The sequence below is a fragment of the Tetrao urogallus genome (genome assembly GCF_951394365.1).
Source record: "Tetrao urogallus genome assembly, chromosome: 23".
Taxonomy (NCBI): Eukaryota; Metazoa; Chordata; class Aves; order Galliformes; family Phasianidae; genus Tetrao; species Tetrao urogallus.
The window spans coordinates 314,106-326,842 of NC_136836.1; the positions used below are offsets into that span (position 1 = coordinate 314,106).

At 58.6% G+C, this 12,737-nt stretch overlaps 1 protein-coding gene across 1 annotated transcript; it reads left to right on the forward strand.

Moving 5' to 3' along the window:
- Positions 1 to 5,040: 5,040 nt before the first annotated feature.
- CRYBG2 (crystallin beta-gamma domain containing 2) lies at positions 5,041 to 12,197 on the forward strand (the record flags this gene model as incomplete). The annotated part of the gene is made up of 18 exons (XM_079546135.1): positions 5,041 to 7,377; positions 7,927 to 7,974; positions 8,054 to 8,172; positions 8,390 to 8,546; positions 8,622 to 8,761; positions 8,842 to 8,968; positions 9,047 to 9,210; positions 9,336 to 9,462; positions 9,578 to 9,720; positions 9,803 to 9,929; positions 10,033 to 10,065; positions 10,181 to 10,293; positions 10,403 to 10,532; positions 10,690 to 10,829; positions 10,915 to 11,038; positions 11,359 to 11,517; positions 11,862 to 12,021; positions 12,109 to 12,197. The coding sequence occupies 18 exons, from the start codon at positions 5,041 to 5,043 to the stop codon at positions 12,195 to 12,197; spliced, it is 4,437 nt and encodes a 1,478-aa protein (XP_079402261.1).
- Between the last annotated feature and the right edge of the window lie 540 nt (positions 12,198 to 12,737).

Consider the following 12,737-nt stretch of genomic DNA (forward strand, 5'->3'; position numbering starts at 1 on the left):
GAAGTGGACAGTGACCTCTCTGAAATGGACTTTCTGACCCCTGCTGACCTCTGGCCCCGGCTCTGACAGACGGTAAATCTTCCCCTATGCACACGGCTGGGGTGAGAGACAGCAGTGCCCGACCCAGTGCCAGGCACCACTGAGCCACCCAGCCCACTGGTTCCCAGCCCCAAAGGATGAGGCCTGGGGGCCATGTGAAACCAGTTGTATGGGGTATAGATGTGGCAAACATGGGGACTGGTGTCTTTTTGGTGCTGTGGGTCAGGTTGATGGCTGGCCTCAATGGTTGCCTCTGTGGTGTCACCTCCCAGCATTGGCAGCACCAATATGTGATGATCAGAAAGGTACAGAGCCCGCTTTGGGGTGAATCAAGCTGTCCCCCTGCCCATCCCATTGGGCTTAGCCCTCCTGGCTGCACATACAGAGCCTACTGCCACCTCTCTCCCCATCAGCACAGCCCCAGTGGGTGCTGACAACCATTGTGTGGCCAACTCACCCCAATTCTTCCAGTTTTCTGTTGGGGAAACTGAGGGACATCAGGGATCCCAAAGCTGGTGCTTGCCACCATGGCGTGGTCCCCGGCCACCCTGGTGCCACCCACCTCCCTCCTCCGGGCATTGTGCACATGCCGCTGACCTTTGGCTATGAAGCAATCAATAACTGAGGTTGTGGTGCTGCTCCTCCCCCTTGGCTGGTGCCCCTAATGAGCTCCGCTGTGATTGAGGGACTGTCAGGTACCTCCCATTGGTGGGGACACCAATGGTGGGGATGTATCAACCGGCGCAGTGCACAGGTGTGCTCCCAGGGATGCTCTACATGGGAATCCCAGCACTCCAAAAGCACTCCCTTGGCATCAGTATACTTTGATGCAAGGATGAGCAGTGCTTGCTCAGGGCCTGTCGTCATGCCACACTTCCCACTTTTTGCGTGGGGTGGGAGGGGAACAGAATTATGCTACCGGAGTGAGGGGTCCTGATCAGGTCCATGGGCTCCACTTTGCACCCCAGCTCCCTTTGATAAAAGCCCCAGGGCAGCTCTGATCGATTGGCTGCAGAGCAGGGATTGATCAGGACTTCAGCCCCATACATATTCCTGCTCTCTGATAAAGGGAAATCAATAGTTGAAAGAGATTGTCCTCTGAGGCAGCCCCTCCAGAGGCAGCAGCCTCCAGCAGGCCAGAGCAAGCCCTGTCCTTTCCTCCTAAATGGCAAAAGGGGTTCTTCTTTTTCTTCTTCTTCTTCTTCTCCTCTTCTTCCTCCTCCTCCAGGTGCTACCCCACAGACCATTCACAGCCCACCGCCTCTAAGCCCCATGGCTGCTGCAGGCATTGCCCTGTGCTCAGCCCCTTCGAGAGCTGGAAACTCACTGCGGCTGGGCTTTAGGTCAGCCCAGATGGCTCTCTTTCTTCCCCTTCTCGTATCCCTTCTCCAGCTGTGCCTCAGCTTCCTTACCTGTTAAATGTGACTCATGCCCGCGCTTTTCTCCTGGCTGCTTTCATTTCTCGCACCCTGAGCTCACACTGTGCCACCGTCACAGTGCCACAGCTCGTCCCGCCCCCCCCCCCGCCTCCCCCCACTGCAGAGCTGGGGAAGGCAGCTGGCATTATTCCTATAGTTTTATTCAATAAAAATTCCTTCCTTTGTAACAATGCTGCCCCTATCCCAGGGCCCTGTTTGCTCTCCAAATATCGGCACTGATCTCCTCCAGGAGCTCCAGCACAGCACCAACCTTTGCTCCCAGAATCTCCTGTGCTGGGGACCCCATCCCAGACCCCACAGTGTGGCTTTCCCAGGGGTTTCACAACTCTGCAATGGGGACAAGCAGGGCAGAGTCCAACTCGAACCGGCAAAGTGTCAGCGGGTGGAGGACAGCAGGACTGTGAGCTCCTCAGATCCCACCCTGAAACTACTGGCCGAGGTGCAGGGTGCCCCAGCGTCCCCAGGATGGTGGCTGTGTGCACTGAGCCAGTGGTGACTCGGGGGTGGCGACCCGGGACGAGGCTGGGAGCCGAGGCAAGGCGAGGAGCCAGGGCCAGTGCCGTTGTCCGAGCTTTTCTAGGACAGTGCAGCCCACACCCCGGGCCATGTCTCCTGTGGTGGCCCAGGGCCACCGCGATCACTGCTCTGTCCCCCTGGGGGCAGCGGAGCGTTTATGGCACAGGGATGATGGATGACCATCGTGATCACCCTGTCCCTTTGTGCCACGTGCTTTGAGCCCTGGCAGCGAATTCAGCTGTGATCACAGCCACGGGACACCCGGTATCACTGGGGACGGACCCGGTGGTGGGAGGAGGCGGCGGATGGGACAAAGGTCCCACCAAGGTGGCCCGGCAGGGCTCTGGGGGCCTCATCAACCCAGGCGGGCCGGTCCCCCGACCGGCGCTGCTGAGTCTCAGGAAATGGAGGAGCTGGGTTGCTGGGGAACCAGCCCGACCGGCTCCCCGGCTGTCAGCACCTGAGGAATGCCAAACCTCCGCTCGCCAGGGCTGGGTGCTCACCGAGGGCTGGGTGTTCGCCGGGTGACTCTGCCGGTCCGCCCAGCCGCGGCGTGCCGGCGCAGGGAGCAGCACCCCGAGCCCTGCGCAGTGCCTTCGGTGCGGTTGGTCAGTGCGGTGCCCACCCGGCGCGGCGGGACCCTCGGGCGGCAGGTACGTGGGGTGTGGGTTGGGGCCCGTGGATGCTGTGGGGGCCAGGAGCTGTAGGGCACCTGCTGCCAGTCAGGGCCGTGCTCAGATCCGTGTGCCGATGCTGCCGTTTGGTCCCCACTGAGCTGATGTCGGCACGGGTTGGGTTGCAAAGCCCGTTTCTGCCACTCGGCTTCAACTCCTTCAGGCTTTTAACCCTATTCCCAACCCAAAGCACATCCTCACACCCATTGAGGACAAAGAAGTGCTCACCCAGCCCCAGTGGCCTTGTGGCTAGCAGATAGCAGGGTCCATGCCCACCCACATCCCCTCCTCTCTGCAGGGCATGTGGCTGCGGAAGCACCGGTAACAAAAGGGGAAATGGAAATTGCCCTTCCCCTAATTATTAGTCCTGATCTGTGCAGCAGCCGCTCAAACCAAATTCTCGATTTTCCTGGAGGTAGCAGGTCTGCTCTTACCTGCAGACATTGGGAACATCCCAGTGTGTCTGCAGGCCAGATTTCCCCATGGCCACAAGCTCAAAGCTGGCCACAGGTTGCTGCCACTCAGCCCTTGGTCTCTTCATTACATTGCAGGCATCTTAATCAGGTTCCAGGAGCCCTGATCAGGCTACTTAGGGACCCTTCTGAATAGCAAGAGCCAACAATTAGCTGAGCGGGTTTGCTTGGGTGGGACAGGTGATTAATTGCTGTGCCAAGTGCCCATTGCAACAATACAGCTGGGTTTCATTGCAGCGTGTCCCGGCGTGCAGGGACAGCCACATCCTCACCTGCCTCTATCTGGGGTGCTGGTGCCAGGCAGGGCTGCAGAGCATGGGGGTGGTGTGCCCTCAGCACCCACTGTGTGCCAGAGCCATCTGTGGCCCTATGGATCCAGCTGTGGCTCCGTGGATCCAGATGTAGCTTTGCTGATGCAGATGCCTGGCCCTGCCTGAGCTCTTCCTACATCCAGCCCTGCTCACTATCCCAGACATGGTCTCATAGCCTACTGCAAAATGACACCAATCCCTCCTATATAGACCAGAAAGACCTGTCAGGCTGGGGTGCATGGCGGGCGGGCAGGACCCAATGTTCCCGTGCCATCAGTGAAACATTCTGGTGGAGGGCAGAGCAGATGTGATGGGGTTTAGAGGGACCCAGCCCCGGGTGAACCCCACAACAAGAAGCATCCAGCGCTGACCCCAGGGATGGGGGAAGTGGCCGCATGGGAGAAATCCATTTCTCATCCATGAGGAATCAGCCCATGGAGCGCCTTCCCCATCCCCAGCCAAGAAAGTGCTAAATTTTAGCACTCTTTGGGCCATACCCCAGTCCCAGCCCCTCTCGCTGCCCCTGCAGCCCACATACAGCTGGTATTTGGGTTGGGGACACCAAACAGCCCCTAAATGGGAGATGCTGAGATGCTGCCACACTTCTGGCTCATTCATCCACAGCTGCTTCGTCAGCTGCTTTCCATTTCCCAAACACAGCAATAAAACCATTCTGGGGCAGTCACGCAGCCCTGCATGGCGTCACTCTGGCAGCCGCGGCCTCGGGGTGCCCATGTCCTCCCCGGCAGCATCCAGCACCGCCCAGCATGGGGACACGGGCACAGGGTGCTGGGTGCCTGCTCTGATCAGGGTGCAAGCAGCGGGTAATTAATGCAGCTCATTTTCTTGTGCCAGTGGGGCCTCAGATGTGGATGGAGCAATCCCATCTTTGCTGAGCAATAACTGCCATGATCAAGGGAAGATGCTGCTGGCCCCAGCCTCCAGCAAAACCCCTGGGTGCTGTGGCACGGCCCCACTGAGGCCCTTTCACCTCATGGAGCTGCTTCCCTGTTATTTTTTGGGCTTGTTTGTTTGCTGTCTTTGCTGACTCGGTGCAGTCCTGCGCCCTCCTGACTCATCCTGCAGCTCGGGGCAGAGCACAGCACAGCCAGATCCTGCCCAGGTGGTGTGGCAGAGCGCTGGGACGTGCAGACATTGCATTGCATTGCATTTTGTTGCACTGCAGTTTGTTGCACTGCGTTTCATTTCAATGCATTGCATTGCATATCATTGCATTTCTTACATTTCATGCAGTTGTATTGCATTTCGTTGCATTGTGCTGCATGTTGTGTCATGTCATTGCATTGCATGAAACGTTGTGTTGTTGCATTGCATTGAATTTTATTTCATTGCAATGAAGGGATGGTGGTACCCCAGGTCATGCATGGGTGAGCATCCCAAGAGGTGCTCTAAGGAAACACAAAGTTACCACCTGTGTGCTCAAGACCCCCAGAATGTTCTAAGGGACCACGGAGGGGAGGACCAAAGTCCAAAGGGATGGGCTCAAGGTTTGGGGTCTCAGCTCAGCTGGATCCCGGTGCCTCTCCCTGCAGCTCCACCAGCCCTGCTGCGTGGTGGCAGGGCCCGCATGGATCTGCCGTTCCAGCACAGTGAGGCGAAGGGCTTCATCTCCAGTGCCGAGCTGAGCATGAAGCAAACAGCAGCACCCGGACCCGAGAGCCGATCCCGGTTCCAGAAAGTCTCACTGGTGTCACGACGGCTGGAGCACACGGCAGGAGGGGGGGGCCGGGATGGCAGCCCCTCCCGCGTCTCCCTGCTGCTGCAGGCCTGGGAGAGGGAGATCGTGGAGAAGACAGCGTCGGGGCCGAGCGCGGTGACGCAGCGCAGCTGTTCATCCTCTGTCAGCATCCTGAAGGACTTTGCAGCGCACGGCCCCATTTTCTCACAGGTCTTCTCGCCACGGCGGCGGGAGGAGAAGCGGGAGGATGACACAGTGCCTGCGCCCAGAGATGTCCCTGTGCACCGTGAGAGCTACATGCACGGCGTGCTGCTCCCCACTGCGCCCCGCTGCCAGCGCTCAACACGTGACCCCAAGCCCAGGGCCAGGCACGTCACTGTGTTGCGGGAGGGCAGGGAGGCGGAGGAGGGCAGGAAAACCCAAAATGGAGTGTGCAAAGCCACCACTGTGCCCCCATCGCATCAGAGAGGCTGTAAGCCGGATGGTGGTGGCATCACCAAGATCACAGCACGTGGCAAAAGCTCACCGAACACCCTGGATACCAGGGAATCCTCCAGGGAGAAATGTCCAAAGCCAAATGAATCCATGTCCGATGCAATGCCAAGAGGCAGAGACAAACCCCAGGACCTGCGAACCAGTACAACCAGTGCCCAGTGTCCTCTGACAGATCAGTCTGGAGCCAGAGAAGGAGGTGCAGTGCATAGGGATGGCTCTATTTCAGCCACACAGCCCAAGACAGAGAGCTCTGAGGAAACTGGTGGCACCTCCAAAAACATCTCCAAGGAAGCAAGCAATGGACCTGAGCTGTTACATGGAGCACGAGCATCTCCAAAAGACACAGAAGTTGAAATGAAGGAGGGTGAGATGGTGAAGAATCATGAGGGTGTGGCCCAGGACACCCAGAGCATCCCTGAGCCTCCTATGGAGAGCACTGCAGAGCCCCAACCTGAGAACACTGCAAAGCCCCAGCCTGAGAGTGTCCCAAAGCCTCAACCCAAGAGCATCCCAAAACCCCAACCTGATAGTGTCCCCAAATGCCAACTTGATAGTGTCCCAAAACTTCAACCTGAGGGTGTCCCAGAACTTCAACCTGAGGGTGTCCCAAAACTGCAAAGTGAGAGTATCTCAAAGCCTCAACCTGAGAGTGTCCCCAAACCCCAACCTGACAGCACCCCAAAATCTCAACCTGAGAGTGCCCCAAAACTTCAATCTGAGGGTGACCCAAAACCCCCAGGTGAGAGCATCCCAAAACCCCAACCAGAGGGGGTCCCCAAACCCCAAGGTGAGAGCACCCCAAAACCTCAACCTGAGAGTGTCCCCAAACCCCAACCTGACAGCACCCCAAAATCTCAACCTGAGAGTGCCCCAAAACTTCAATCTGAGGGTGACCCAAAACCCCAAGGTGAGAGCATCCCAAAACCTCAACCTGAGAGTGTCCCCAAACCTCAATCTAAGAGCATCTCAAAGCCCCAAAGTGAGAGCATCCCGGAGCCCTCCCATGAGTCCCCAGCTCCACCATCAGAGAGTCCCCCAGATGCATCCGAGGAGGATCCTGAGCTGGTGGTGGACATGGAAATCTTCGTGGACACGCTGCGCAACATGGAGCCCTCAGAGATACGGAAGGCACCCAAGGTTCCGCGCCAGCCCCGGCCCTCAGCACTGGGTCGCTGCACAGCACTGCCACCCATCCATGAGGACCGCGTGGCCCCACGCACCCACATCTCACTGCCTGTTGCCCTGCAGGAGCTGCTGGCATGGGGAGGGGGGGGACAACGAGCTGAGACCCCCCCAGAGGGCACTGAGAGCCACGATGAGGAGGAGGAGATTGAGAACCCCTACCTGAGCCCTGGGGAGAAGGCACTGAGGAAGGCTCAGAATGGCAATGGGGAACTGGGTTCGCTCCTGGGGGGGCCGATGCAGGGCAGGGCCACGGGTGAGCGCAGTATTCTGTTCCGAGGGAATGTCCTCAAAGGGATGGCACTGCTCTCTGACTTCCTGGAGCACCGTGCAGCTGCAGCAGATGAGGCCAAGCCCTACTCACGCCTGGACAACAGCATGCTTTACAGCCGCTTCGTGTCCTCCGCCAGCACCCACAATGGGGTCTCCAATGGTATAGGTGCTGGTGACCAGCCCAGCACTGAGCTGGAAGCACTGAGTCATGACCACAACCCTTCTGTTCCTGAAGAGCCAGAGAGCGCCGGAGCCCCATACCCCACTGACATCCCGGTGAGTGCAGCCCTGGAGCAGTGCCTGAGGGTGCTGAGGCACATAGGGGGTGTCAGATCTGAATCCCCTGAGCATCTTCCCCTGCTTCCAGCCTATAGATGGTGCATTATATTGGGGGAAGCTGTGCTGCATAACTGCCAGTACAATGGGATGGTGCTGGGATGGGTGATGGGAGGGTACCAGCATAGGCAGTGAGAAAGGGTACTGGGATGGGAAGGTGTTGAGCTGGAGACGGGAGGGTTCTGGGATGGGTGATGGGAAGGTATCAGAATGAGCACTACGAGGCTACCAGTGTAGGTAATGAGAAGGTTCTGGGATGGGCAGGTGTAGGGCTGGGGATAGGAGGGTGTGGGGATGGGTGACAGAGGGCAGGGGCTGGGCAGAGGCTGTTCCAGGTGGTGCAGGAATGCTTGAGGTGTGGCTGCTCGGGGCAGTGGGAGGGATTTGCTGGCTGTAGACGCGAGGCTTTGGCTGCTGCTCTGTTGGGCTGAGGCAATGGCTGGTGCGGCTGATGTCCTGCGCTCTTCATGTGTCCTCGGGTGCGCACAGCAGGATGACAAGGAGGGCTCTGTGAAGATAAACGCCAGACCCGGAAAGGTATGGGGCATGGGGCCGGGGCTGGGCAGGGCTGGCCCTGGGGCCACGGTGCTGAGCAATCTGCTGTCACCCCAACCAGATCATCCTCTTCTCTGAGGCCGGCTTCGCAGGGCACAGACGGGAGATCTGGGGTGATGTCCCCGACGCTACATCTTGGGAGCTGTCACACAAAATCTCCATCAGGGTCATCCGTGGAGGGTAGGGACCACGCAGGGACAAGGCTGGGGGCAGCTGGGGAGGAGGCTGTGTCACAACCCATGTTCAGTGGTCACCATTGTGCCACAGGCAATGGCTATGGCCATGAGCCAATACTGGGGTGACAGGATGCTGCTGGAGGCTCTGTATGGCCATGTTCTGCACCCTGCCACTAGGCAGAGACTGGTAAGCATAGCAATGGGCATTTCCCTGATGGCAGGTGGGTGATGTATGAAAAACCACGGTTCCATGGGCGCAAGTGTGTGCTGGCAGAGGGGGATGTGGAGATTGACAACCCCTGGATAGTGTATGGGCAGAGCGATGAGTCACGTGGCAGTCGGCCCTTCCGCATCGGCTCCTTCAAGAGGGTGGTGAAGGTGAGCAGCTGGAAAATGGGGTGCGGAGCCCTCCCAAATTCAGCCACCCTTCATTCTGTGCTCTCCCCACACCAGGATTACTGCACGCCTGAGATCAGCCTGTTTGCTGAGGAAAACGGAGAAGGCGCCAGACTGCAGTTCAGCGACTCGGCCGAGGATACCCGCGTGCAGGGGCAGCCACTCACTGCTTCCTCCATCATTGTGCACTCGGGACTGTGAGCAGGACAGGGTGTGGGGTGCTGCTGGCACGGGACGCTCCTAGCCACCAACGAGCATTTGGGCATTTCCTCCCTAGGTGGCTGGTTTACTCCAAGCCCTTCTTCGATGATGACCCCTATGTCCTGGAGCCTGGCAGGTACCCCAACCTGAAGGCCTGGGGAGCGAAGGATCCATCCATCTGCTCCATGCATCCCATCAGGCTGGTAAGCAATGGCTGTTGGAGCACTGGGGCCGTATTCTGTGTGTGAGCACATCGCTCTGCCTCTACTTCCATTTCCCAGGGCTGCCCGGTGGTGGAGCGTCCTGGCGAGCCGCAGGTGCTGATCTATGAGGACAGGGGATTCCAGGGACACAACTTCATCATCAGCCGGGATGTCTATGACCTGAAGCGCCTGCCCGAACTGCCGCTGCCCTCCGTGGGCTCAATGCGTGTCCTGGGTGGCTGGTGAGCAGTGGAGTGACCCACAGGAGAGGGCTTGGGGGCTGCAGGACGCAGTGAGGTGGCACATCTCAGAGATGCTCAGCTGTGGGGATCTCAGTGCTTGTCTGATCTCAGTGTCTTGCACACAGCTGGGTCGGCTATGAGAAGGAGGGCTTCCGTGGCCACCAGTACCTGTTGGAAGAAGGAGAGTACCAGGACTGGCGGCAGTGGGGTGGCTACGGCAAGGAGCTGATGTCCTTACGGCTCATACGGACGGTGAGAGCATCGGGTGCCACCATCCCATGTCCCATAATGTCATGTATTACGGAGAGCAGCCATTCTCCAATCCCTTCCCCACAACAAACTGAGGGCTCGGGGCTTGTCCCTGCAGGATTTCTCTGACCCAGCACTGGTGCTCTTCGAAGCCATGGACTTTGAGGAGGGTCCCAGCGTGGAGCTGAGTGAGGCACTGCCCGATACACAGCTGGCTGGCTATGGCACCGTCACACAGTCCATCCATGTGCTGAGTGGTGTGTGAGTATGGAACCTGGGACATGGGGACAGAAGGGACATAGGGATGGCCAAGCCTGAGCCTGAGCTTGCATCCCCCTGGCAGGTGGGTGGCCTACGAGGGCCCCAACTTTTCGGGAGAGCAATACATCCTGGAGAAGGGAGTGTATCGCAACTTTGAGGACTGGGGAGCCACCAACTGCCGCATTGCCTCGGCACAGCCCATCCTGCAGGTGGGTGTGCATGGACCCCCAGAGCCTGGATCCCCCTCTGCACACCCATGGGTGCCCCATGGTTGGGTGAGCTGGCAACCAGTCCCACTCTGTTTGTTTGCAGGTTAGGGAACACAACCTGCACTTCGTCTCCAAGGTATGGAGTGGTGTGTGGGGAGGGAGACACACCGATCTTGGTGTCACCACTCTTTGTGGGATAGTGACAGTGCTGCTTTGCCTGCCTCACTGAGCCTCTCCATGCCCCTCCCCAGATCCTGCTCTTCTCAGAGCCTGACTTCCTGGGGGAGCACCTTGCCTTTGAGGACGAGCAGAGTGCCCTGCCTGACAGCTTTGTGCCCCGCTCCTGCAGGGTTCGTGGGGGCAGGTAGGGCACTGGGGTCTCAATGGTGGGGGATAGGACGGGGAGTCCTGGGAGACACTCACCCCCCACGATGGCTGCATCATCTCAAACATGCTCCTCTGCTCCTTGCCAGCTGGATCCTGTTTGACAGCCAGGCCTTCACTGGGCAGCAGCATGTGCTGTCCGAGGGTGAGTACCCCACGTTGGGTGCCATGGGCTGCCTCTCCTCCACCACCATCCGCTCCTTGAAGAAAGTCCCAGTGGTGAGTGTCCATCCAACATCACTGAGGCAGAAGCCCTCAGAAGCCTCCTTGTTTCCTGCAGCATTTGTTCTCCAGCCCCAGAGCCCATCCATACACATGGGTGCTGGCTTCCCCCAGCTTTCCCCCTTTACACCTTCATCTTTGCCCCCTCCTGCAGTTCTTCTCAGAGCCCTCCATCTTCCTGCACGGCCTGGAGTGTTTCGAGGGGAAGGAGATCGAGTTGAACAGTGAAGTGCGGAGTCTCCAGGCAGAGGGTTTCAACAACCATGTGCTGTCAGTGCGTGTCAAAGGCGGCATGTAAGTGAGCCCAGCCCTGCTGTTCCCATCCCAGCTGAGGTCTGTTTGCCTACTGAGGCTGACCACACTCTGCCCATCTCTGCAGCTGGGTGCTGTGTGAGCACGGTGACTTCCGAGGCCGCCAGTGGCTGCTGGAGTGCACTGAGATCACCAACTGGCTGACCTACAGCGGGCTGCAGCACGTGGGGTCCCTCTACCCCATCCGCCAGGTGAGCACCCAGGGAGCCCCCAAACCAGCCCTGGTGCAATGGGGCTGGGGAAAGCAGCACGCTGCTGGCAGTGCTCAACCATGAAAGTGCCGCCAACCTTCCTCGGCTCCCTGCTCCTCCCTGCAATTTGTCGTGGCGAAATGCTCCCCACGGGCAAGCACCTTGCACAATGTCTTGGCAGCATGGCATGGCGAGCCATGCTGTGCCAGCTGTGAGATGAACCAGGGCCACAGCCATCACCCTGGCGCTGTGGAGACATGCACAATGTGATTCTTGGGCGCTGCAGAGATCCTGAGCAAAAAGAGCTTCTCTCCTTCCAGAGACGGATCTATTTCCGCATCAGGAGCAAGGAGCTGCAGCTCTACCTGTCTGTCCCTGATGATGTGGAGGACATGAAAGCAGGGCGCGTGGTGGTCTCCAGCCTGAGCGAGCAGAGCAGTTCTGTCTGGTACTACGAGGATGGGCTGCTGAAAAACCAGGTCAGGGCTGCAGATTGGAGATGGAGGGGACCTGGGAATGCCCCAGACAGACCTTTTAGGGCTTCCACCTGTTTTTTTCCCAGGATAACCTCAGCCTCGTCACCAAAGCCCATTGATTCTCCCTTCTTCCGGTCTCTTCTGGAGACATGAATGCATTTCTGCCACACCAGAGGATTTTATCACCTTGATCATGCCTGCCCCTCATTGTTTTCCTGCCTACCCCATGTCCCACCCCAGAACCAGATGCCTTTGACATGAAACCTCCAAGCCCAAAGCCCCTGAGCCTCACCAGGTGGAGGCAATGGAGGGGATGGAGCTGACGTGTCCACCACCTCCCACTGCAGGTTGCCCCCGCCATGAGCCTGCAGGTCATCGGTCCAGCTGGGAAGGGAGCAAAGGCCGTGCTGTGGTCCGAAACCCGGATGCCACGTCAGACCTGGAGCATCAATTCTCAGGGACGGATTCACAGCCAGATGTTCGAGGATATGATTCTCGATGTAAAAGGTAAAGCTGTGGTGCCAGCACAGGGGCTGCTGTCCCAGGCACCCCGTGGAAATGAGGTGTCAGATGGGGCCACTCTCCTCTTTGCAGGCGGCCGATCATACGACCGGGACCATGCCATCATTTGGGAGGTAGCTGAAGAACGCCCCACACAGATCTGGGAGATACAGGTGCTATGAGCAGGGAGCATGTGGCCCTGGTGCCAGCAAGTGTAACAGGGAAGGACAGGAACACCCTGCAGTGGTGGGAGCTGCCTCCTGCCCCACTGCCTGGGAGCAGCTGCCATGAAGGATGTCATGACCACTCTCATTGCCCACCTCCCTCCTGGAGCACCACGGACACACGTGCTGCTGACTGCTGTGGGACGCACTGAGTGCAACGCAGCAGAGCCTCTTCCCCACCCCATTTCCCTCTCTGAACTGTATTTATGTACGTGTGTAAGATACGGCCCCACTCGAGGGGGCCAGCCCTACCTGGTTTTGCTCTCCTTGTCCTCCTTGCTGAGTTGTGCAGTGCTCCTCAAGCACAGGACCCAATCCTGCTTCCCAGGCGGGAGCTCAGTGCCTTCTAGTGTCCAAGTGCTGTGAGCAACATCCGAGCCCTTGGTTCTGAAAAGCAAGGTGCACAGGCTGTACTTCTGAGGTGGCAGTGTGTCTGGCTCTGGATGCTGCTGTAAGGGCAGGGGGCTCTGGGTCCTTCGTTCCTGAGTGCAGCAGGAT